At 39.4% G+C, this 26,263-nt stretch overlaps 1 protein-coding gene across 1 annotated transcript in view; it reads left to right on the top strand.

The window, feature by feature from the left end:
• The window catches only part of LOC126174857 (ATP-binding cassette sub-family F member 3), an 87,370-nt gene extending 61,592 nt beyond the window's left edge, over nucleotides 1-25,778 (top strand). Inside the window, exons 10-13 of the mRNA XM_049921254.1 lie at nucleotides 4,683-4,857; nucleotides 5,277-5,457; nucleotides 5,704-5,924; nucleotides 25,489-25,778. Coding sequence (XP_049777211.1) covers nucleotides 4,683-4,857; nucleotides 5,277-5,457; nucleotides 5,704-5,924; nucleotides 25,489-25,644 — 733 coding nt within the window. The 3' untranslated portion in view covers nucleotides 25,645-25,778. The remainder of the gene's footprint in view (nucleotides 1-4,682; nucleotides 4,858-5,276; nucleotides 5,458-5,703; nucleotides 5,925-25,488) is intronic.
• Nucleotides 25,779-26,263: the final 485 nt, after the last annotated feature.

The raw sequence follows: 26,263 nt of genomic DNA, 5'->3' as shown, positions 1-26,263 counted from the left end.
ATGAATGAGTACTGCACATAACAAAAATAGACAACTATCAACAGTGACTAATTGAAACTGTCATAGTAGGAGTTCTGCTGTTTGGGCAGCTAAACAATTGACTAAAGTGAAAGTAAAAATGATATAAGTAATTGCAAGCAAAGCAAAAAAAAAAAAAAAAAAAAAAAAAAAAAAAAAAAAAAGAGAAAGAGAAATATTTTGATATGTAATGTAAGTTTAAGTGTTTGAAAATCTTTTCTAAAAATATTTGAAGTGCAACTGATGAACAGATACTGAATTGACTTGGTGAGAAAAGAAGTGTATGTTAGGTCGTCGTTAAAAGAAGGGATAGGTTGATACAGAGCACATCCTGTAGCATTATGCAATGGTCAGATTGGTAACGGAGGGAATTGTTAGGCAAACAACTGTACAGATACTAAGTATTGTCTATAGTAAACAAATGAGTTTCATGTGAGTTGGAACAGTTATGTGTAGGTGGAGTTTGTGCAGGACAGACTAGTGTAGAGCTGTGTGAAACCAGAAACCAGTTTTCAGAGTTTAGATGACAACACACTTGTTTATTATATCTTAACAAATAAAAAGCCCCCATGTTTAAATAATTACTGGATCCTCAGATGTCACCTCATGAGGCAACAATATAAATTAGGCTCCCATTGCCTTTGAATGGTGTTAAAACACATCTGCTCTGTGTGTTGTCAGAATCACTCAGCTGGTTGTACTATTTGGGGGGGGGGGGCAAGGGAGCCCAGCTTCAGGTTTTATTTAACTAATGATAAGAACATCCACTTACTGGCATATAATTAAAAAAAGAAGAGAGCAGTGCTGATAGGACTTTAATTCTGGGAGGTTCCGTATGAACTTAATTATGTATATTCATGATTATTTCATGTAGCTCAGTGGCCTCTTGTACATATTTGTTGGACACCACTTTGGCAACTTACATGTCCTAACCTACCCCAGTTATGGAAGCAGTGCAAGGAGGACTAAAATTTAACATTTTTGGTGACTCTTCACAATATTGAGAGGAGAAGGCTAGCTGAAAACAGACTGAAAAATCTGTGATCTGACATATTTCGATCCCAAGATCTTTTGATTCCCATCCAAGTGCTTTACCGCTAGATCACCAGGCCCAATATTTATTTAGATAATTCATTTATGGATTTTTATGTGTGAATTTGATATCTCTAACTGTTCCTCAGGACAAGGGGTCATGACAGGCAGGCAGACAATAAATGGCAAAAAAATATGTATGTGGTATACTTACAAATTAACTATTTTTGAATTTTTCCTTTACTTGTTGTGTGAAGCCTTGCTTCTTGCCAAATTTTATTTTTATAGGTCAGTGGGAACTCCTGTATAGGTTTTGATGAGCGAGTTTGTGGGTAATGGAATACGTGATACAGATTGCCGTAGCTTTTGATTGGATGGACTTAAAAGCTTAAATTTTTCACACTGCTAAAGAACGATATACCTTAGTATGTGACTGAAATTTCAACTTGACACCTCTACCCATTCATAAGAGAAAGCGGTCTTAAAACACACACACACACACACACACACACACACACACACACACACACAGTGATTCTGTAAGACTTCTGTTTGTACCAAGTGGGGTATGTACCCCTAAAATTACATCACTCTTTTATTACAACTCTTTGTCACTAATCGTCTAACAGAAATAATTGTTCATCTATAGTAGGGAAAGCCTGGTAGATTGTAAATACTTCCTCATTCTTTAACAATCTCAACACCTTCCCTCCTATCCACTTGACCTGATCCCCTTCAATCCAGTGTGCCCCTTCATGGATGTAGAGCTCCATATGTCTGATGGCTCCATCCACACCCCTGTCCATATTAAACCCACTAACCACCAGTAGTACCTACATTTCATCAGCTATTATCCCTTCCACACACAAAAATCTCTCCCATAGAACTTGGCTGCCTGTTCATGGAGAATTTACAGTGACACAAACTCTACTGCCCGGTATCTCACGTGAGGGTCTTCACAGAGAAGGACTACCCCAAAAACTAGTCCACAAGCAGATTTCCCATGCCATATCATCACATATCCCCAATAATCTGACGTCCCTAAGAATCAGGTAGAAAGGATTGCCCACCCATCCCATCACCCTGGACTGGAATGACAACCATATCCTCTGCCAGGGTTGTGATTATCAGGTCATACCCTGAAATGGATATCCTACCAGAGATTCTTCCCACCACTCAGAAAGTGAGCAAGTTTTCTGTCTTGTGTGTGCCTATCATCAATTCAGTAGCTGTTTATCAGTAATGCTGTGTCACTTAAGATTGTAAAAAATGTATTGAGTGATTGCTACCGTGAAAACTGCTTGAAGGGCATATAGTGTCAGTGTTGTGGCAGAAAATGTTTGAAGAAGAGAACTTTCGAGATTTGAGGTTGGATATATGTAGAAGAAGAAGAAGAAGAAGAAGAAGAAGAAGAAAGAACAGACCAAAAAAGGTTTAGTTGTAATGGACTATGGCAATATAGGTGTTCGGTAGTTAACTGTCTGTGATGAAGATTTGGGGTTCACATCAGCAAGAGGGAACACACATAGCTTCAGTAGTGAAGTAGTTTCAGAAATTATTTTACGTATTGATGTTAAGAAAAGGCTGCATCAGTTAGAATTAATTCTAATTGTTAGTTGTTTTAAAGCCACCCTCTGTGAAAGGCACATTGATGACAATTACACATAGATTATGCAATTATTTTGAGGGTACTCTCATTGACAGGGTTGAAATAATTTTCAAAGGGGGAGGGGATACATTTGAAATGCTTGGCACAAAGTAGTTTCCAGATGCATGACCCACGTTAAAAAATTATTGTGGATTCTGTTGTTTGTGAATTAGGATATTGCAGAGATGGGTTGAAATCTCAGTACATCTTTGGATGACAGGTGCAGAAAGTTTGACAAAAATATCTTTCACCTCAGAGCAAGAACTTAATACCCCTGAAGCTATTATTTAGAAAATGTCACAAATATTAAAAGCCTAAATCAAGCAGTGGAAAATCCAGGATGGAACTTAACACTATTATCAAAAGGAAAGTTGCTACTCAACATATAGCAGAGAAGCTGAGTCGCAGATAGGCACAAGAAGAAGACTGTCACAAATAAAGCTTTCGGCCAGTTAGGCTTTCGTCAACAAAAGAGACACAAACACACACGACTGCAGTTCAGGTGACTGAAAGCACACTGCTAGCAGCAGCACCACCATTGAATGATGGGAGTGGACTGGGTGGGGGTAAGGAGGAAGCCGGGGCAGGGAGGGAGAGGGATAGTGTGGTAGGGGTGGTGGACAGTGAAGTGCAGGCCACAGAGCAGCATTCCCCTCATAACTCAGTACCACCCACGACTGGAGCAACTGAATTACACTCTCCACTAGGGTTTCGACTACCTCTCGTCGTGCCCTGAAACGAGAAATGTCCTAACCACTCCTCCCATAGTGGTATTACACCGTCCACCGAACCTACACAATGCACTCGCCCATCCTTACACAACCCCTGGTCCCAATCTCTTACCTCATGGCTCATACCCCTATAGTAGACATAGATGCAAGATCTGTCCCATACATCCTCCCACCGCCACCTACTTCAGTCCGTCACAAACATCACCTGTCCCATCAAAGGCAGGGCTACCTGTGAAACCAGTCATGTGATCTACAAGCTAAGCTGCAACCACTGTGCTGCATTCTATGTAGGCATGACAACCAACAAGCTGTCTGTCCACATGAATGGCCACTGACAAACTGTGGCCAAGAAACAAGTGGACTACCCTGTTGCTGAACATGCTGCCATACGTGACATCCTACATTTCAATGACATGCTTCACAGTATGTGCTGTATGGATCCTTCCCACCAACACCAGCTTTTCTGAATTGTGTAGGTGGGAACTTTCCCTGCTACACATCCTGTGTTCTCGTAACTCTCCTGGCCTCAACCTTTGTTAGGCACTGTCCTCACTCCCCAGACTCTTCCCTGTTCCCATTCCAGCAATACACAGTTGTAATTCCACCATCACACCTGGTCTTCATACTTCTCTCCTTCTCCATCAGTCACCCCCGACCCTGCCCCTCCACCTCTCCCCTGCCCTCCATCAACCTGCAGCACTTCAGTGTCCACCACCCCTACCATACTATCCCTCCCCCTCCCTGCTCCAGCCTCCTCCTTACCCCCACCCAGTCGCCACTGGTGTTGCTGCAAACAGTGTGGTTTCAGTTGCCTGAGACTGCAGTTGTGTGTGTGAGAGTTGCATTTGCACGCGCGCTTTCGTGTGTTTGTGTTTTTGTTTGTTGTTGACGAAGGCCTTACTGGCCGAAAGCTTTATTTGTGACAGTCTCTTTGTTGTGCCTATCTGTGACCTAGCATCTCTGCTATATGGTGAGTAGCAACTTTCCTTTTCATAATAATATAAAAATCCTAGTATTATGATAATTTACAGAACTGCCTTGACAATGGTGTTACTTAACTTGGAGATAGATGTAAATATTTCACATATTAAGCAGCCTTCTTTTGTCACACAGTTGAAACACGTTGTGTTAACTGCAGATTGATTCCTTTTCTTAATTATGTTTGTCTTAGGATATGTTTTTATGTTTTTCCAAACATTTCGAAATTGTTAATGTGGCACAACAGAAATTAATATTTTGACTATGCTTTTCAGGCCAGAACTCAAACCCATAGAGAAAGAAATTGAAGTTGTTCTGAAATTTCCTGATGCTGAACCACTGTCACCACCAATTCTACAGATTAATGAAGTATCTTTTGGATACTCGTCTGAGATGCCAATTTTCACTGATGTCAACCTTGGTGCTACATTAGACTCCAGAATTTGCATAGTATGTCCTATTTTAATTAAATAACTATCAACTGTCCAGTTCTGTTTTGGTGTAGAAAATAATATTTTAAAATTGTTTGGGTTTTGGGAATCAAAAATTTGCACAGTATTATTATTTAATTCATCCTCCTTTTTCATTGTTTCTGCAGTAATTTGTGTATAATTTCATTATTCATAAACATGATAGTGGGAATGCTCAGATGTTAAGACAACCATGTTGTTGTAGATATGTAGCACCCAGCCACAATGTTTTTTAATTATTTCAGTTCATTGTCATATGTGCCAAACTGAAAAGTTGCTCCATTACTTTTTAACAGATCATAAAAAGAGTAGTATTACTTATAATTATAGTACAGTACAAACATGCATACTTATACTTAAAGTTACATGATTATTTGAAGATGTTAGCATTATGTTTAGGTTGGTGACAATGGAGCCGGTAAAACGACTCTACTTAAAATCATAATGGGCATGCTGACACCCACAAAGGGAATGCGGCACGTTCATCGGAATTTGAAATTTGGCTATTTTAGTCAACATCATGTGGATCAGTTGGAAATGAATGTCTCATCAGTGGAATTACTCCAGTCTTCTTATCCAGGTGCTTGATATATTTTCTTAAATTCGTGTCTTACAGTTATGGAATGGTTCATTATATTTAGTATTATGGGTGGGGAGAAGTATTGTTACAGACACTGAATGTGTTCTATGTTGTTGGTTCTATCACTGACTATTTTAGCATTTGCTGCAGCCATGCTTGTGTGTATGCCTGCAGATGAAGGAAAATGTGTAATTTTAGACACGGAATTTTTGCATTATTTTATTGCAAAATTTTTGTTCTTCATAGGTAAACCCATAGAAGAGTACAGGCGGCAGCTGGGAAGTTTTGGTATTACTGGAGACATGGCCCTCCAGACAGTTGGAAGTCTCTCTGGAGGACAAAAGTCGCGAGTAGCATTTTCCAGGATGTGTATGGGAAATCCAAACTTCTTGGTGCTTGATGAACCAACAAATCATCTAGACATAGAGACCATTGAAGCCCTAGGAAAAGCAATAAATAAATTCACTGTGAGTAATTTTTATTACTGATCTTCCATTGGAAATTTTTTATGTAATAAATATAAAGATTACTGCTGCACTCAATTTTTGATTAGTTGTTTATATCCTGTATTGGACCACGTTGTTTCCATGTTTGTATTACAGGTTGAAAATAGTGAGATTCCTTTAGCCCCCTCACTGGGGGGTCCGGGGGTTAGAATAGACCGGAGGTATTCCTGCCTGTCATAAGAGTCAACTAAATGGAGTCTCAAACATTTCGGCCTTTATGTGATGGTCCCCTGTAGGGTTTGACCTCAATTTTTTCAAAATTTTTGGGAAGAGCGAGCCAATTGGGGAAGGGCACCTTACATGGTGCATTGTGTCCATCATGCCCATCCTTCATCAATGTGGTTATGCACTTCTGCTCATTCTCCACTTCCCTCCCTGTTGCTCCTCACCACCTACTTCAGGAGGCAACACCTCACCCCCCCCCCCCCCCCCCCAAGCATTGTGGATATGTCCCCATTTCTGCACCGAAGAAGTGCGCTTCCCAGGTTTCTGCTAGTGGGAAAGATGACACCTGCCAGTAGCTGAAGAGCCCAAAAGCATCTGGTCGTAGGACATTACGCTCATCCTCAGTCCCAGAGACTGAGCCAGTGAAGTCCTCTCTGCCAGGGAAACCCAAGGAGCAGCGAGAGATATTCAAAAAGAATATCCCCAAGACCAAGGGAATTGCAGTGGCATCCACACCACCACTTTCTACAAGCTCTGCGTCTGTGTATGAGGTGGAGATTCTGGGTTCCGCCAAGGACCTTGATCTCGCCAGACACAATGGATATAGACTGCTCCGGCAATAAGTTGGTGGCAGCAGGTGACCTTGATGCGTAAACTGCCTCATTGAATGTTCCATGCCTTCCCAGTCTCATGACGTCATCCTCCAGTGGAATTGCAGTGGTTTTTTCCAATTCCTGGCTGAGCTACAGCAACTGTTAAGCTTTACACCTGCTTTCTGCATTGTCCTCGAGGAAACCTGGTTCTCGGCAATGCGGACTACTGCCCTCCGCAGCTAAGGGATATTACAGGAACCATAGTGACTATAATTGAGAGTTTGTTGAAGTTTGTGTTTATGTCCTAAGCTCAGTCTGTAGTGAAACTATGCCTCTTCAAACCCCTCTTGAAGCTGTGGCTGTCAGAATAAGGACGACACAGGAAATAACTGCCTGCAACTTATATCTTACTCCAGATGGTGTAGTATCCCTGAATGTATTAGCTGCACTGATTGATCAGCTCTCTAAATCTTTCCTACTTTTTGGAGATTTTAAGGCCCGTAACCCCTTTTGGGGTGGCACCGTGCTTACTGGCCGACAGAGAGACGTCAAAACTTTACTTTCTCAGTTTGACCTCTGCCTCTTAAATACTGTGGCTCTTGGCAGGTAATCGGCCATTAATTTATCAATATGCAGCCCAGGACTTCTCCCATCTATCCACTGGAGAGCACATGATTAGCAGTGTGGTAATGACCATTTCCCCATCTTCCTGTCACTGCTCAGCCATCAGGCACACGGATGCCTGCCCAGATGGGCTTTAAACAAGGCAGACTGGGAAACTTTCACCTCTGCTGTCACCATTGAATCTCTCCCACACAGGAACTTCAATGTGATGGTTGAGCAGTGCCTACAACAATCCCTTCTGCCATGGAAAATGTGATACCTCGCTCTTTAGGGTGCCCCTGGCAAAAGGCAGTCCCTTGGTGGTCGCCGGAAGTCACAAAAGAAATTAAGGAGTGTCAGCGAGCTCTACAGCGGCATAAGCGGCACCCTTCCTTGGAGCACCTAATAGCCTTTCGACAGCTCCGTGCCTGCGTTCACCACCTTACCAAATGGCGGAAGCAGGAGTGTTGGGAGAGATACGTTGTGACCGTTGGGTGCCATACATCACCTTCCCAAGTCTGGGCAAGGGCCAAATGTGTTTTCGGACACTAAACCCCAATAGGTGTTCCTGGTGTTGACATAGATGGAGTGTTATCTACTGACATAATCACAATTGCCGAGAGCTTTGCTGAGCACTTTGCTCGAGCCTTTGCATCAGAGAATTTCTCCCCAGCCTTTCGCACTGTCTAATGGCGGCTGTAAGGGAAAGTCCTCTCATTCACTACACGGCACAGTGGATCCTGTAACGCCCCATTTATAGAGTGGGAGCTCCTCAGTGCCCTTGGACATTGCCTTGACATATGATCCTGGGCCAGATAGGATCCACAGCCAGATGATAAAACATCTCTCGTCTAACTACAAGCGACATGTCCTTCTCATCTTCAACCGGATCTGGTGAATTAGCGTCTTTCCATCGCAGTGGTGGGAGGGCACCATCAATCCGGTGCTCAAACCCGGTAAGAATCCACTTGATATTGATAGTTATCAGCCCATCAGCCTCGCCAATGTTCCAGTAGCTTACAAGCTGCTGGAACGTGTGGTGTGTTGGCAGTTGGGTTGGGTCCTGGAGCCACGTGGCCTACTGGCTCCATGTCAGGGTGGCTTCTGCCATGATCGCTCTACCACTAATCATCCTGTGTCCCTCGAGTCTGCCATCCGAACAGCCTTTTCCAGACACCAACACCTGGTTACCGTCTTTTTTTTTTATTTTTATTTTTTTTAATTTTTTTTTTTATTTACGAAAAGTGTTTGACATGACCTGATGACATAAAATATCCTTGCCACATTATACAATTGGGGTCTCAGAGGTCTGCTTCAGATTTTTATCCAAAATTTTCTGCCGCTTTGTACTTTCTGTGTCTAAGTTGGTGCCTCGCATAGCTATCCTCCCATATCCAGAAGAATGGGGTCCCGCAGAGCTCTGTATTGGGTGTCTTTCTATTTTTAGTGGCCATTAATGGTCTAGCAGTAGCTGTAGGGCCGTCCATGTCACCTCTGTATGCATACGACTTCTGCATGTCGTACTGCTCCACCAGTACTGGTGTTGCCGAGCGGCACCTACAGTGAGCTGTCCACAAGCCACAGTCATGGGCTCTAGCCCATGGTTTCCACTTTTCGGTCGCAAAGTCGTGTGTTATGAACTTCTGTTGGCATTCATCCGGAACAAGAACTTTACCTGAAAGACAATCCACTCACTTTAGTGGAGACATATTTATTCTTAGGACTGGCTTTCAAAGCCAGATTGGCTTAGCTTCCTCACCTTTGTCAGCTTAAGCAGAAGTGCTGGCAGTACCTCAATGTCCTCTACTGCCTGACCAACACCAACTGGGGTACAGAACATTCTACGCTGCTGCAGCTCTACAGAGCTCTTGTCTGGTATATGGTTCAGCAGCACCCTCAGTGTTGCGTTTACTCGGCCCAGTGCTCCACTGTCGAGTTCGCCTAGTATGGGAGCTTTTAGGACGAGTCCGGTGACCAAGTCCTGGTGGAGGCCAGAGTCCCTCCCTTCTACGTGTTTCTTGCTTATGTCTGTGGTTTTCTTTTCCTCTTTTGTACGTAGTAGTGTTGATTGTCTTTCTGTTGTTCTTCTGGTTCTTCCATTCTCCTGTTATTGTGCTGTACGTTACCTTTCTTTTCTTGTTTCCCTTCTGTAATTTTTTTACCAGTGACAAGGGACCGATGACCTCGCAGTTTGGTCCCTTTCCCCCTCCTTTAAACCAACCAACCTTACTCTCTCTTCAGCCCAGCATTCCTGTTTTGTATTTCTTTCATACGTCAATACACACGAGGAGGAGCAATGCTGTTGGAGGGATGTGATTTTCAATAAAAGAGCTTTACCAGTGAAGTGCTGCTCTCCTTGTCCAGACCCATGCTGAGTGACTGCAACTGTAAATGCACTCTGATACGTGCGTTTCAGCCATATTTCGCTATACCTGCACCATTGCCCAATGGCAAGTCATGACACTAAACTAAGAACAACAAAAATACTGCAGTGCCTAGTCTGAACATCATTCATATACAGTTGGGTACCCATATGTTTCGTAGTTCCCTGTCCACATTGGCTCAGTAAGTGAAAGTTAATTATAACCATCCTGTATAACTCTTCTCCTTTCTAAATTTGGACTTGGACTTCATCTGTTATCTAGTTTCTTTGACAATTGCTTATTTGCTTCTGAACATTTTAATACAAGATTGCACGTCAATAGTTATTTAATTTCTTATTCTTCTCTTACGTCAATTAAAATAGTTCTTTCATTTCTGACTGATGAACTTCCATTATATAAAAGTTCAGACTTCTGGTTTGAACAGTGACTAAGCTCATACTCTACTATCTGTCCCACGCTGCCCACTAAGTACCTCAGACATGTATAAAAATACAAAACCCTATTTCAACATACGCAAGATACCAGCTGCGTAGAAATGAAATCTTTCTTCAGTGCTTTGGTCCCATTTATTTATTATTAGAGGTATAACGGAAACTAATTATACACATGCTTGCTCATTTATAGACTATAAAAGTGTGGAAAATTTCACATCTCAAATGTTTATGAGAAAAATTTATGAATTCATCCAAATTCTCTCTCCTCACACTTGCCTTGTGTGTGTTTCTGCTTTCTAAGCCAATCAGCTTGATAATGAAATATTATAAGAATAATCCTTCCTTTTAGTTAGACAACAAATACTTCAGTAATAATCATGTTTATTTTGTTCCGTTCAATTAAAAATATACTGAAAACAACCGTATAATTATTGGTTTCCTTTTGAAAGCTAATAGTTTATGAATTATATCAAGTTAGCATATACGTATTTTTTACTATATTCACTGTTATCCTTATTTTTCTCTCTAAGGCAGGCTACTATGTAGACTTTAATGGAATCAGTTCTACTAATTTCTGTTATTTCCATATAATTATTTATCATTGTTTTCTTTACAACCGAAGCTTAATACATGCTGTATGCAGTTAGGTTCTACTTTAAGGGATCTGTCACATCTGACTGACCACAATCTTCCACTTATTACAGTAAGAAGTTTACTTGACATTCCAATGACCGTACCTTAATTTTATTACAAAAATGGGTTCTGTTGACATTTGGACAACAACATTTGGCATTTAAGTAATCCACTTCTTTTATGCTATTACATAAAATATTTATTCCATAGCTGGCAGACCATAAATTTTAATATAAGAATTAAAATTATTTTGTGTATAGAAAAATGTTAAACTCTTTCAGGTGTAAACAAAAACAATAAATAAAAATAAAGTATTGACTAGAAATTGTTTGCACATGGCTTCAAATTAGCCACACTTGCAGAGCTTTCTCTAGTTCATAGGGTATGACAACAGTGAGAAGTAGCTTGACTACTAAAGAAACATACACAGATCAGGTTGTACCTGCACCTTCCATGCACCCACCACCTCATAGAAACACTTTCTTTCACTCTGCCATTCATAGTGCTACTTCTATCCCACTCTCGAAAGAAAAATTCAATGAAGAAATTAAGTTACTCAAAACTATAACAGTTAATAATGAATATGAACCTGGCATAGTGGATGACATCTTTAAAAAGAAAATTGTTAAGAGTGACTATGCTTGGCACCTTTATAATTGAATCCAACCCAAAAAAATATTTTTCTATTCTTTCCTTGGGCCCATGTCCTATCAGATTCAGCGTCTTCTTTGTAATAAATACAACTGTAACATTACCTTTTCCATCAGTAATAATTTGAAGAAAAAAAAAAAACCTTCATTCATAATTTAAAATCAACTCGTTCCTCTTTAAAAAATTTTGCCGTCTATAAGATTTTCTGCGACACCTGCTCTCCTTACTACATAGGACAAACAGGATGTGCCTTTCCAACCAGATATAAAGAATATCTTTTAAGAAAAATGGCACTAGTACCCAAAATTTGTCTTTCGCCGACCACCTTCTGATTACTGTTCACAATATCAACATTTTGCACACTAAGAAGAAAGGGCATATATTAGACATTTTTGAAGAATTAGAAATCTTTAAACACCTTTCTTGAAATGAAAGCCTCATTCTCAATGAGCAGCTACAATTACATAATAAAAACTTCTTAAACGATATAAAGTCGTTACTTGACATTTGATCTCGGGTTTCCTCATGCAGTTACCAAAATGTTTTTTTCCATCTAAATCAACTCATGATTTTTCATTTATTAAATGGTTTATATTGGCTGTGTTTCATGTTATCTCATTCTTCTACAGGCTGTGTTATTCAGCCCTCTTTGTATTTTCTATAATGGTGTTTAAAGGATGAAAACTGTACTTCTGAGCTCTGATGTAGACAAAATGTTACCTTATCTGCTGCTGTCAAACAAAATACTGCCTTTTACGTCATGTACTGAATAATGTTCATCATAGTATTCGTCTGCCTTTATTTGAATGTTAAGTACCGAGTTTGTACTTGTGGCTATTAGATGGCACTCTCGTTGGATGTTCACTTGCCCACAGTTGTTACGCGGGAGTCTCAGTCTGATGCTAACTGTAGCACAACATATGCGAGCAGCTTGTAGTGGCTTGATTTTCACGCATTCTACTTTAAAACTGTGTCTAAAGTTTTATCGATTGATATTTGTTTTATATGTGGCATGTAAGTACTGTTTCTTTTTGTATTATTATTCAGTTTTCAGTCTTCAAACTGTACTAAGCTTTTATATAAACAAAAAGTTACCATGACTTCACCTGTTAGTTTATGTACTAAATACTGTTCATCTTAATATTCATCTGTGTATATTTTAAATGTTAAGTAGCCTACTTACGTTTAGGCTACTAGATGGCACTCTTGGTATAATGTTCACCTGCCCGCAGTTGCTAATGTGGATGCCTCAGTTTGGTGTGTGGCTTTATATGTATGAGCAGCCCATAGTGGCTCGCCTTCCATGTATTCTTTTTTAAATTTTTGACTAAAGCCTTGTTGCTTCATATTTATCTTATATGTGACATGTAAGGACTGTTTCTTTCTTGTACTGTTAGTCAGTACTTACACTTTTTGTATAAAAAAATTTTCCCATAATTTTGTACTTGTGCTATAGCCTAATTTGAATATTTGATTTCTGATGAAGGCACTTATAAGTGTCGAAACCTGGCCAAAAGACTTAAATTTTGTGACCAAGGGCTGTAATTGCTTTCACTTTAATTTATAAATGGTCACTGACTACGCTGCCATGTTTAAAGCTTTAAGTTCTTAGTACCTCTTCTGCTGCGATGGTCGTCTCGAATACAGCCACCTTGGAAGTTTCTAATTGTTGACTGTGTCACCTAATGAAAGAAACTCGTATTTTGATACAATGAGATGAACTGTTTGTCAAATAAATGGACAGGCACTGTGATTCACTTCATGTTCTTTATATTAAGCCAAAATCCTATGTTATTAACAAAAGAGTTACAATATGAAGAGTGATAAAAATGTTTGTGTATTTTCTTACTCATGACACAACACAGTCTCCTCTCTTTCTCATGACTTAAAGAAAAAAGAAAAAAAGTAAGTCACATCACTCTCATTCAACAGCATCTCTGCTGCAGTGGGTCACTTCCTTTTTTTATCGTATGTCTACCTCTTTGGAAACATTAACAAGTGCCATTACAACTAACACTATTGGGGTGTGACATACTGATAACCACAAAGGGTCATGCATGTAGTGGACAGAGGTTTTTTTAACTACTTTCTCACTTTCTATACTACATCTATGGCTTTGGACAAGAACTATGTCGCCCATTTTGTATTATTCAGGAGTCCAATGTTACTTTATTTCCTTCTATCTGTGCTCCTCCTGGAGTAAACATTCCTTAATATTTGTGTGTACTTCTGTGGTGGTTGCCTTTCATTTCTGAAGACTGTACATGTTTCAACATTCTTATTCACAACGTGATTTAAATTACCAGTTGCATTTACTAATCCCCACCACACACACACACACACACACACACACACACACACACACACACACACACACACACTAGAATGTTGTGTGTGGTATGTAAATGCTCAACTTTTGTCTCAAACTTATCTTCCACAAAGTCTGTCTGCAGTTTATCATCAATGCTAGAAAATCTGTTATATATTTGAGAAAATTTTTCATTCATTTAAGAAAATTTTGTCTCTGTCTGAGAAATTACTCCATGCTTTTTTGTTGCTCGGTATGCAAATGTCTGCACAATTTTTCTTCTTGATGACTTCTTAATACGAGAGTAGTAGCCATCACTCCCTTCACTAATAGTAATTAAAAAGTCACAGAAATAGTATTGACAATAATTTGATGGTGCTAGTAGTTAATGAAGTATATTTAAGTTGCTCCCAAGTTAATGAAATTTAGTGTAAAAGACCACTGTGTTAATTGAAATACAGTAGTCAACTGCTCAATAAATGTTACCTTACTTAAATAGAACCTAGTGGGTTTTGCTGAAGTGAACCCCATTAGAGTTCGGATAGGCCACATCTGTTGCTTGCCTATGGAGGTTGTGTGAACTTGACTGCCCCAGATTACTCAGTGTACCATCCCAAAGCATGAAACAGCTGGTGTGAGCTGATGGTAGACAGGTGTAGCATGTTGTAAGGGTGCCAACCTGATTTTTGTAATCTTTGTTGCCTTCTCAGTAGCAATTCAGTCTCTTGTCTTGCAGCTGGAAATCTTATCCAGTATGTAATGAATTTTGCTGAAAAAAATACACACCACCACAATTTTGGTTCCACTTTTCACATATTTTATTATCCTTAGATGTTCTATTGTTTGGACAATAACTACTTTTCAGTATTGTGAGATTAACATATACAGTCAGGTTGGCATTCGCAAACAACCAAGAGTTCAGTGGCAGAATTACCCAGGGTAAATTGTAAAGTTATTGAAACACAAGCTCATAAAACACTGTCTACCAAGGACTCAGCAAATATTTAAGTGTGGCTCAAACACTCACTGTTCATATTCATACTAACCATCACAGTTCACTTACAGTACTGTCTTGTAGTAATCCACCAGGTAAATATACACTGCAAATAGTTCAGTTATTCAGTTCTTACTGAGTCACCATGCTCATCAATAACTTCTTCAAATGACAATGACGGCCCAAGCTTCTTACCAGCCATAAAACAATTCAGTCAAAATATCCATTAGAGTTAAAGAAATCACTTAAAAGTTTTTAGACATCAGCATTACGCAGTTTTCGCAGATACTGATAGACACATTTTTGCAAACAACTTGGGCTTAGCTATTGCATGAGCAGTCATTGGGAACAGCCTCAACGTAAGTCTGTGTGTTCACTAACACAACCAGGACTGGGTGCAGACTGAAGATTTTGAGTGATGTTATATTATTGAAAGACTGTCTGATGAACAGATTGTTATATTGGAAATTCGACAGTCATTTGAAAAATGACTATGGTGAAATAGAAGTGGATAGTTCCTGTGAATTACTATGGGTGGAGGTTATACTCAACAACTGAGCTAGGTTAATAATTGGCTCCTTTTACCGACCTCGCGACTCAGCAGCATTAGTGGCAGAACAACTGAGAGAGAATCTGGAATACATTTCACATAAATTTCCTCAGCATCTTATAGTCTTAGGTGGAGATTTCAGTTTCCCAGGTATAGACTGGGACACTCAGATGTTTAGGACAGGTGGTAGGGACAGAGCAGCAAGTGACATATTATACTGTGTGCACTGGGATGATAATGGCATTGAAACAGAGGATGACATGCATAAAGCTGAAATACTAAACACCTTTTTCCCAAGTTGTTTCACAGAGGAAGACCGCACTGCAGTTCCTTCTCTAAATCCTCGCACAAACGAAAAAATGGCTGACATCGAAATAAGTGTCCAGGGAAATTACTCAATAGAGGAAAGTCCACTGGACCTGACGGGATACCAATTCGAATCTACACAGACTACACGAAAGAACTTGCCCCCCCCCCCCCTTTCTAACAGCAGTGTACTGCAAGTCTCTAGAGGAACGGAAGGTTCCAAATGATTGGAAAAGAGCACAGGTAGTTCTAGTTTTCAAGAAGGGTTGTCGAGCAGATGCGCAATACTATAGGACTATATCTCTGACATCAATCTGTTGTAGAATTATAGAACATGTTTTTTGCTCGCGTATCATGTCATTTCTGGAAACCCAGAATATACTCTGTAGGAGTCAACATGGATTATGGAAACAGCGATCGTATGAGACCCAACTTGCTTTATTTGTTCGTGAGACCCAGAAAATATTAGATACAGGCTCCCAGGTAGATGCTATTTTCCTTGACTTCCGGAAGGTGTTCAGTACAGTTCCTCACTGTTGCCTGATAAACAAAGTAAGAGTCTACGGAATATCAGACCAGCTGTGTGGCTGGATTGAAGAGTTTTTAGCAAACAGAACGCAGCATGTTGTTCTCAATGGAGAGTTCCATGCGGCTTTTTGTGGATGATCCTGTAGTATACAGAGAAGTTGCACCTTTAGAAAATTGCAGCGAAATGCAGGAAGATCTGCAGCGGATAGGCACTTGGTGCAGGGAGTGGCAACTGACCCTTAACATAGACAAATGTAATGCATTGCAAATACATAGAAAGCAGGATCCTTCATTGTATGATTATATGATAGCGGAACAAACACTGGTAGCAGTTACTTCTGTAAAATATCTGGGACTATGCGTACGGAACGATTTGAAGTGGAATTTTAGGCTAATTCTATGGATGCAGTTTGTTAGACTACCATCCTTACATTTATAATGACTCCACGATCCTGCATATATGAAAAATTTAAATAAAAGTCATGTCCTGAAAGAGTAATAGTTCTAGACATGTGTCGAAAATACAACCACTTACACACACTTTGGAAAAAAATTTATAGTCCATCGAAAGCTGTAAGTATTGATGGATTATTGATTCCATTTGTGTCCAAATTATATTCAGATATTGTTTAAAACAAAAACACCTCACATATGGAATTAAAATATTTAAGTTGTGATGTGGATGTGGTTACACATACGCCCTTTGTATGTATACAGGGAAAACTCCACAAAAGGAAAACACTATGCCCATTAAAATTGTAATGTCTCTGTGTAGAGATTTATTCAGTAAGAGACATAGGCTGTACACCAACAACTGGTTTAAGAGTTTGGAATTGGCAGACAAATTATTCAAAAATATACATTTAGTGGGAACATTATGTTCAGATTGATGGGGAAATCTGCAGCAAGTAGTACCAAAAAAGTTAAAATGGGAAAAAATAACTGTGAACAAGAATAAAATAGGAATAAGTACTTCAAAATGGAAAAAAAGTGGGACAGACTACTGCTGTCCACAGAGAATTCATCAGATATTTTAAATGTTGAAAGTCAACCATAACACAATCTGAAACCACAAATTGTAGTAGACTTTCACAGAGGAAGGCATTTGCTGTATTACTTGACCAAAGCATTGCCTGTAGCATCCACTATGCATATCCATGAAGTGCCTTTGAGCTCTGACTGGATACTGCAATTCTGAATGCTTGCATTTTGTATAAAAATATCGCCAATTGGAATTACTGAATTCAAGGAAAAGTTAGCTATGCACCTCACAAATTGCCGGGGTAAAGACGTTCCATCTAGAAGTATTGCAAATACTAAAATAAAAGACACAAACTCTAAAAAGAACAACTCGGAAAAGATTGTACAGTGTGAAGATGTGAACTGTAAAGAAAATGCAGCACAATGTGATAGAGAAATGGCCAGAAAATGGACTAAACAAGTTGCTGCATGTTGTGATATACATGAAGGGCAACGGTTTTTGTCTTTACTGTGTTTCAATAAAGTATGTTAAAATTGTTTGGTCAGAAATATTTAAGCACATTAATTATACGGTTGTGCAATAAATAAAACTTTAAGTAACAGTAAAATAAACTGTAAGTAGTTACGCGAAACAGTGTACAAGCTTGTGCTGCAAGGTAATGGCTCCAATTTTTTTATTCAGTTCTCAATATCAGTTGAGATATTACTTGTACATGTCATTCATATTACTTGGTTGACTTTCCCACTCTGCTGACACAAGTTGCCACCCTCTGCTGCTAGAGGTTTCCGAATTGTAGCATGGCAGTGTGGAACATAACTATGTCAGTGCATGAGAAACAGATCCTCAGAAAACCAAAATAACAAATTCTAAGAATTTGTTCAGACCTGGAGCACCCTCACCTTCAGCATGACAATACCAGACCACAATTGATGGCTACAGCATCGGTTTTATTTAAAAAGCTTTAGGAGTTGCCACATAACAAATCTGGAGGCATTACTTTTCAGTATGCCCTTGTAATTTAAAACAGTGTAATTTTGTTTCATTATATATATTGAATTTTACACTGTCAGTCACTGGCAACTGTCGCAGCCTGAATGGAAAGTTTAGTGTCAGTTACCAGTGGCTGACACGGCACTTAATGTGTTATTTAAGCATTGTTTTGACTTGAAATCAATGTTGATTCATCATCTTCATAAATGTTGTATGCACATAAATCACATAACACTAAATTATGGTATTTGAATATAACTTTTCAAATAATCTGTCAACCTACTTTGGAAAAGAAACTTTCAGCCCAGTCTTCACTTTGATAATTGTGATCGCAAAAGTATAAAGTTTTTTTATGTTGTACAGTTGCGCAACCAAAATCACTGTACTGTAGCCCTTTCCTGCACAATGACCTTGTCTGAATTTTTCAACATCTTGCTGATTCAGCCTTCTTCGCTGTGGCCGTATCATGAGAGACACTAAATTCACGCAGAAAATCAGAGTCTAAATGTAAAGTGATGAATATTTGCTTCTAAAATATAATTCTTCTCCTTTGATCCAGCCTTTGTCAGTTATCTCGTATCTCCAGTTACTACAGTTTCACTTTTCAACATTTTTAATACCAGAAGGCACATAGACAGTTATTTAATAATTTCCTATTCTATCATAGGTAATATAGCAAAAGATCATATAGTGTTTTCCAGAAATATTCCCATATTTTAATTATACTGCTGACGGCTACTACTGTTAATATATTTTTGGTGCTTACAGAATAATCTATCTTATATTCACTACATTTAAAGCCAAGTAGATTATAGTATTTTAAAGATATGTTGTTGTGTCTGGTATGCTGCTGTTTTAAAAATGGATTCATGTATTACTCAGCAGACCAAACTGGTAACCTGGCTACAGTGGCAGCATCACTGTATTTACCCCTGATAAGCAGGGTGATAAGGTAGCATTAGCACTCTCTCCAGTAATCTTACAATTGGAGCATTGCGATGTGCTAACCATAGAGTGCCACCAAGTGAAGTACCCATTTAGAAGCAGAATAGAAACAGAACGTACATTTTTCACATTAACTGCTCACAATGCTTCATTGGCAGTATCTATGAAACTATCTTCCCTAGTAATGTCACTGCTTTCCACATCAGTGACTGTTGATTTGTCATTTGCTGTTTATCATGGATGACAATTCAGGTCATTTGCTCGAATCTATGCCAACCAATTCCATTATATTTTCAGTTTCTACATCCATCACAGTATTTCTCCTCTAATAGTAGTCGCACACTTTTTGGTGCAGTACACAGCAGTTAGTTTCCTAATGTCACAACACAAAAAGCAATATCATAGCTGCAAAAGCAAATTGACCATGGTTAGCATATTCGGCTGGTAATGCTGAGATCTCTGGTTTGATTCCCGGTGACCACATCAATAAATAAATAAATATATATATATCACATCATCTTTGTTTTTTTATATATATATATTTCCTTCGTGGAATGTTTCCTTCTGTTATAACTATATATATATATATATATATATATATATATATATATATATATTTTTTTTTTTTTTTTTTTCAAACAAAAGCGCTGGCAGGTCGATAGACACACAAACACACACACAAAATTCTAGCTTTCGCAACCAACGGTTGCCTCGTCAGGAAAGAGGGAAGGAGAGGGAAAGACAAAAGGATATGGGTTTTAAGGGAGAGGGTAAGGAGTCATTCCAATCCCGGGAGCGGAAAGACTTACCTTAGGGGGAAAAAAGGACAGGTATACATTCGCGCGCGCGCGCGCGCGCACACACACACACACACACACACACACACACACACACACACACACACATATCCATCCGCATATACACAGGCACAAGCAGACATTTGTAAAGGCAAAGAGTTTGGGCAGAGATGTCAGTCGGGACGGAAGTACAGAGGCAAAGATGATGTTGAAAGACAGGTGAGGTATGAGCAGCGGCAGATTGAAATTAGAAATTAGCGGAGATTGAGGCCTGGCGGATAGCGAGAAGAGAGGATATGCTGAAGGGCAAGTTCCCATCTCCGGAGTTCTGACAGGTTGGTGTTAGTGGGAAGTATCCAGATAACCCGGACGGTGTAACACTGTGCCAAGATGTGCTGGCCGTGCACCAAGGCATGTTTAGCCACAGGGTGATCCTCATTACCAACAAACACTGTCTGCCTGTGTCCATTCATGCGAATGGACAGTTTGTTGCTGGTCATTCCCACATAGAAAGCTTCACAGTGTAGGCAGGTCAGTTGGTAAATCACGTGGGTGCTTTCACACGTGGCTCTGCCTTTGATCGTGTACACCTTCCGGGTTACAGGACTGGAATAGGTGGTGGTGGGAGGGTGCATGGGACAGGTTTTACACCGGGGGCGGTTACAGGGGTAGGAGCCAGAGGGTAGGGAAGGTGGTTTGGGGATTTCATAGGGATGAACTAAGAGGTTACAAAGGTTAGGTGGACGGCGGAAAGACACTCTTGGTGGAGTGGGGAGGATTTCATGAAGGATGGATCTCATTTCAGGGCAGGATTTGAGGAAGTCGTATCCCTGCTGGAGAGCCACATTCAGAATCTGATCCAGTCCAAAATTATGTAGCAATAATAGAGATTCCATGATTGACCAATACTTAAAATAAGGGAGAGGCAACCACTCATCTACAGTAGAGTGATGTGTGGCGCATTGATATACTGGACAAAAAACAGTATTCACTGTACTATTTTCTGTTGCATGTGTCTATGCGCCACACACAAGTCTCTTGTAGGTGAGTGGTTGCCTTTCCCGTATTTTATGCATAAAGCATCAACATTGACAAGTTAGTCAACAAAGTAGCATTTCATTAAAAGGCAAGGTGACACACATTTATGTACTAGTAGCAGAGACATTAGACATTTTTTCAGGTCAGAGAGTGCTATGAAAGATGTGACAACTAAGAGTCTTACTTTTTGCAAAGTTGCAAGACCAGTTGTGTACACTTTTGTTTGAGGGTATGTTGGCAATAGAGAGGGAACGATTTTCTTGCCAAATTTTGTCAATATAATAAAGAGAACTTTAGTGCTCCGTAGTTAATACCAAAAATTCAGCATTCCTTGTCTGTAAGTATTTTTAATTTTTTTCTATTGATTTTTGCGTGATGGAAATTTCCCTGTTGTATTTGTCGATAAGAAATGACAATGAAGCAAAACTCTACTTTCTTAACAATGAAATGTTTCCTGATGCTGTTTACAGTATTTGTTGGTTATTATCACTTTTCAACATTTATTCACAATGTAATGTGTTTGAAAAATAATGACTAATTTATTCAAACATATTTTAAAATCAAATTCCATAGATGTAACAGTTGTTTCTCAATGTTTATTTCCTGGTCTAGAACACAACTTTTGTTTGACTTGTGCAGAGACCGTTTTCTATGTGTTGTTTATGACATCGCAGAAATTGCTGTCTAATAATACATTTATCGATATCATGAATGAAATATTTATGTGCGTTTTACTTGTTCTGCTTTCAAACGCATACTTGAATCCTGCTCCATTTGAGATTGTCCGCATCCTTCTCTAATTTACTCACCATTGAGTGATTTAACTCCTGGTTGTCAAACATCTTTCACCTTCCGTTGCTTTCTTTGTCGACACTATCACACCTTTCTGGTTCTCATTGTCAGTAAAATTAATGTTGTAAACAGCATTTTTCTTGATTTCCTACAAAGCTAATTTCTGTTATCACTTTTTGTGATCAATTTTCATGCTTGCACTGCTTAGTAACAACATGCATTAGTTTGAATTTGAATGTGATTGTACCTAGTCTCATGACAAAGTTAGTTCATGGTACAGCCTCGCTGTGTGACATCCCATACCCTTTGAGCAGTAAATATACTATATTGCAGCAGAACTCACGGTTAGCCGAGCCTATGTGTTTCTACTTCCTTTTGTCATGGTTATACTGCTCGCCAAATGCTTGTGTCTGTGGTGAGAGATGGTGTTCTGGCTGATACGAAATATCAATAATCCAATTTTTCGAAAACTATTTGGTGGAAAAAAAAGATTTTTGCATATATTACAATCTCAAATCTTCACTCGACAAAGAACTGTATTTCTGTTTGTTACCTGGCGTGTGTACTGTGCTGCATCAACTTAAGTAAAACTTCATATGAAATTTTAGAGTGTTTGCGGGGGTAGAAACACAGTGCATAAACTTTGGACATAGTTGATTTTAGCTCACACATTGGAGTGAATTAAATGTAGATAAGGTATCAAAATTTTATTTAAAATTGAGAGCAGAAGGGTATCTCATTTAATTCTTGAGTTGTTGTGTTTTATGTCCTAAATAGTTGCACACAACACGTCCCTTTGCGTCCCTGCGCATCACAAATCATGTTGTCATAATCGTCCTATCTCGTAAATGAGTAAAGATTAGAGATATTGAAAGGAGGGAGTGTGGTTTTTTTCCCCTGCAAATAGTAGTGTGCAATGAGGCACATATGTTGTATGATAAATTCTTGAAATTTTATTCACCGATAGGCAACAGACAATCGGAATGGTTCGAAAGAGGTGTCCAACAAGGAAGTGCCCTTTCACCATTGCTGTGTGTAACAGTAGTGGACAAGATAATAAAATTTATTAAGAAAACAGACAGCAGACCACATACCCTGGTTTTTGCTGATGATTTGATAGTATGGCAAGGGACAGAAGCAGCTTAATTATTGGAATAACATGTTCAAAAATTTAAGAATGAAAATAAGCAAAACACAGATGATAGAAATGACCATCAGCCGACAAGAACTACCTCTAATATATTTCTTGGAGGAGTCAAAGTAGAATCTGTTTCCCATTTCAAGTACCTAGGTAGCATGATCACGAAAGACAACACTGTTAAGTAGGAAGTACTCAGCAGGACATAAAAAGCATACAGTTCTTAAGTCAAATCAGAAATCTTTTCTGGGACAATAAGATACCACAAAAAGCAAAAGCAACTATGTACTACACCTGTTTAGTACCAATCCTTACAAATGATTTAGAAACATGTACCCTACTAAAGAAAAAGACTTCAGCAGAATTCAGGAAACAGAAATGAGATTCATTAGAACTCTGAATCAAATAAACTAGAAGGGACATAATCAGGAATGAGGAGAATAGAAACGGAACTGGTATTGAGGTTCCTGTTACCAGTGTCATAAACAAACACAGGCTTCAGTGGTATGGGTACAAAATGAGAATGAACAGCAAAAGACCTGCCAAAAAGTACTTCAACCTGAATCTCATAGGAAGAAGACCACGGGAAAGACCAAGAAAATGCTGGATAGAGACTGAAATATCAGTTGCAGGGGAGGAGGACGCAAATTGGAAGTTGTCCTGAAGCAAAAGATGTATGAAGACAGGACAAGGTTGCAAGTGCTTGTACACCGCACTTGGGAAACTGGAGTTGGAGAGGGGGGGAGGGGGGGGGGGTTGGTTGGTGGTGGTTCTTCTTGTTGCTTGTCATTGTGTATCTGTGCAATAAATCTTCAGTTGGTAAGTAATGTTATGGTAGTCATTGAACACCAGTTCTTAAGCTGGAGAAATATTCATGAATCATAATGTAATTAATCATTCCATTGTCATCATAATCTGCATCCACTTAAAGGGTCTTTGCAGATTCTAAACTGAAAGTTTGTTCATTCAATGAGAATAGCATTTTTTTTTCGTGTTTTCTCATGTTTTGCTTTTTACTTCATTCCTAATCCTCGTTCAGAAGAAATTAAGAGAGATTTATAGTGGTTCACTTGTTAAACAGGTATAACAATAATCCATGTTCTGGAAGTGTTATATGAACTTGTGCCCAATCAAGTTCTGTGGGGATTGTGGTTCAGCACAGTCAGTACTGTACTCCTCTGAAACAAGTAGTAGCCAGGCCTGGAACCCTTCAATAAGACGTTTCACTAAGGATGTGATTTCGTGAAGCTGTACCACAAAACAAGATTAATACTGTCAAAAATCTGATACTCACACCACAAAAATCTTCTGTCCACACACACACACACACTACATAATGTTCTTATCCACAGTTTTTTTACCCATGTATTACAACTTTGTAAAATCCATCCTTTGCATCCTGTGTGGTACAGACAGAAATTGTCGATGACAAGCCTCGTTCAGGCTGCCGAGGGCTACTGTAGCAGTGGATTACCGCTACCTATGGATTATGGCTCGGAGGAGCCCTGACAGCAACACCTACATGTTTAATAATGCTTTTTTGTGCAGCCACAGGACATCATGTTAAGACTCAAACTGTGAGCAATTGGCTGCACGATGCGCAACTTCACTCCCGACATCCATGGCAAGGTCCATCTCTGCAACCACGACACCATGCAGTGCAATATAGATGGGTCCAACAACATGCCGAATGGACTTCTCAGGATTGGCATCACGCTCTCTTCTCCGATGAGTGTCACATATGCATTCAACCAGCCAATCGGAGACTTGTTTGAAGGCAACGCGGTCAGGCTGAAGGCCTTAGACACACTGTCCAGAGAGTGCAGCCAGGTGGAGGTTCCCGTCTGTTTTGGGGTGGCATCATGTGGGGCCGACATACGTCACAGGTGGTCATGGAAGGTGCCGAAATGGCTGTATGATATGTGAATGCCATCCTCCGACCGATAGTGCACCCATATCGGCAGCATATTTGCGAGGCATTTGTCTTCATGGATGACAATTCGCATCCTCATCAGGCACATCTTGTGAATGACTTCCTTCAGGATTGACATCGCTGCACTAGAGTGGCCAGCATGTTCTCCAGATATGAACCCTGCCGAACATGCCCCGGGATAGATTGAAAAGGGCTGTTTTTGGATGACGTTACCCACCAACCACTCTGAGGAATCTACGCTGGATCGCCTTTTGGATTGGGGCAATCTCGAGAAACAGTGCGTTGTGGATAGTATGCCATGATGAATACAGGCATCGATCAATGCTAGAGGACGTGCTACTGGTTGTTAGAGGTACCGGTGTGTACAGCAATCTGGACCACCAACTCTGAAGGTCTCACTGTATGGTGGTACAACATTCAAGTATTGAGCCATAAAAGGGTGGAAATGATGTTTATCTCTATTCCAATTTTCTGTGTGGTTCTGGAACTTTTGGTATAGAGGTGATGCAAAACTTTTTTGTTGTGTGTATAAAGACATATTTATGAAAATTTTAACCCCACCCAACTGTAAAGTTCTTGATGTGTACTAACTATATGAAAAAGTTCATGAGTCAGATGCTGCTGCTGCTTTTTCAGAACTTTAACCTTACCACATTTAAGTAATATGATTTTTCAGGTTCTAGTTGTCAAATGTTTATCATTTATTTCATGCTGCAGCTGATAGTAATATTACTACTAATCACATTGATATTTTTTTCTAGGGTGGGGTTATTCTTGTGTCTCATGACGAACGCCTTATTCGAATGGTTTGTAAAGAACTTTGGGTATGTGGAGGTGGGAAAGTGAAAAGTATTGAAGGTGGATTTGACGAATACAGGAAGATTGTTGAACGAGAGCTAGAGGCACAACTGAAATGAAATTCCACAATGCTGCACAAGAACCTATTGTTGGTTGTAAATGAAACAGAGGTTGTATTTATTTATGAACTGTTAAACTACCATATTTATAAAATATCAAATAAAGTTTTACATACATTTGTTTTGAAACTTTAGTTGGCTTATGTATTTTCTTATTTCACCCTAAAAATACCTTTATAAGGACAATGGAAGAAAGGTATGCTGATCCTGTCTGTTCCTCGTAGTTACATTTGTGCAGTCTTTCACATTTTTATGAATAATTTATCTTCGTATTCTCAACGCCATGAAAGTTACTTCTTTTTCTTTTTTTAATTAACTTTGATTTTGAAATATAAATGAGCTCTAACAATTTAGGAAAAGACAGATTGCTACTTATCATAAAGAAGACATGTCTATTTGTTGACAGGCACAATTAAGACAACTACATAAAGCTTTTGGCCACAGCCTTCATCAGTAAAAGAGAGACATACCATTCACACACACAAGCAAGCACACCTCACTCACACACAACTGCCAGCTACAGCATCTCGAGCTGGAATGTTGGAGTTGGCGGTCCTGTGTGCATGAGGTGTGCTTGCTTGTGAGTGTGAATGGTATGTGTTTCTTTTACTGAGGAAGG

The sequence above is a fragment of the Schistocerca cancellata genome, chromosome 3, assembly GCF_023864275.1.
Source record: "Schistocerca cancellata isolate TAMUIC-IGC-003103 chromosome 3, iqSchCanc2.1, whole genome shotgun sequence".
Classification (NCBI taxonomy): Eukaryota; Metazoa; Arthropoda; class Insecta; order Orthoptera; family Acrididae; genus Schistocerca; species Schistocerca cancellata.
The sequence above is the reverse complement of the archived record's forward strand: the minus strand, read 5'-3'. Positions and strand labels throughout refer to the sequence as shown.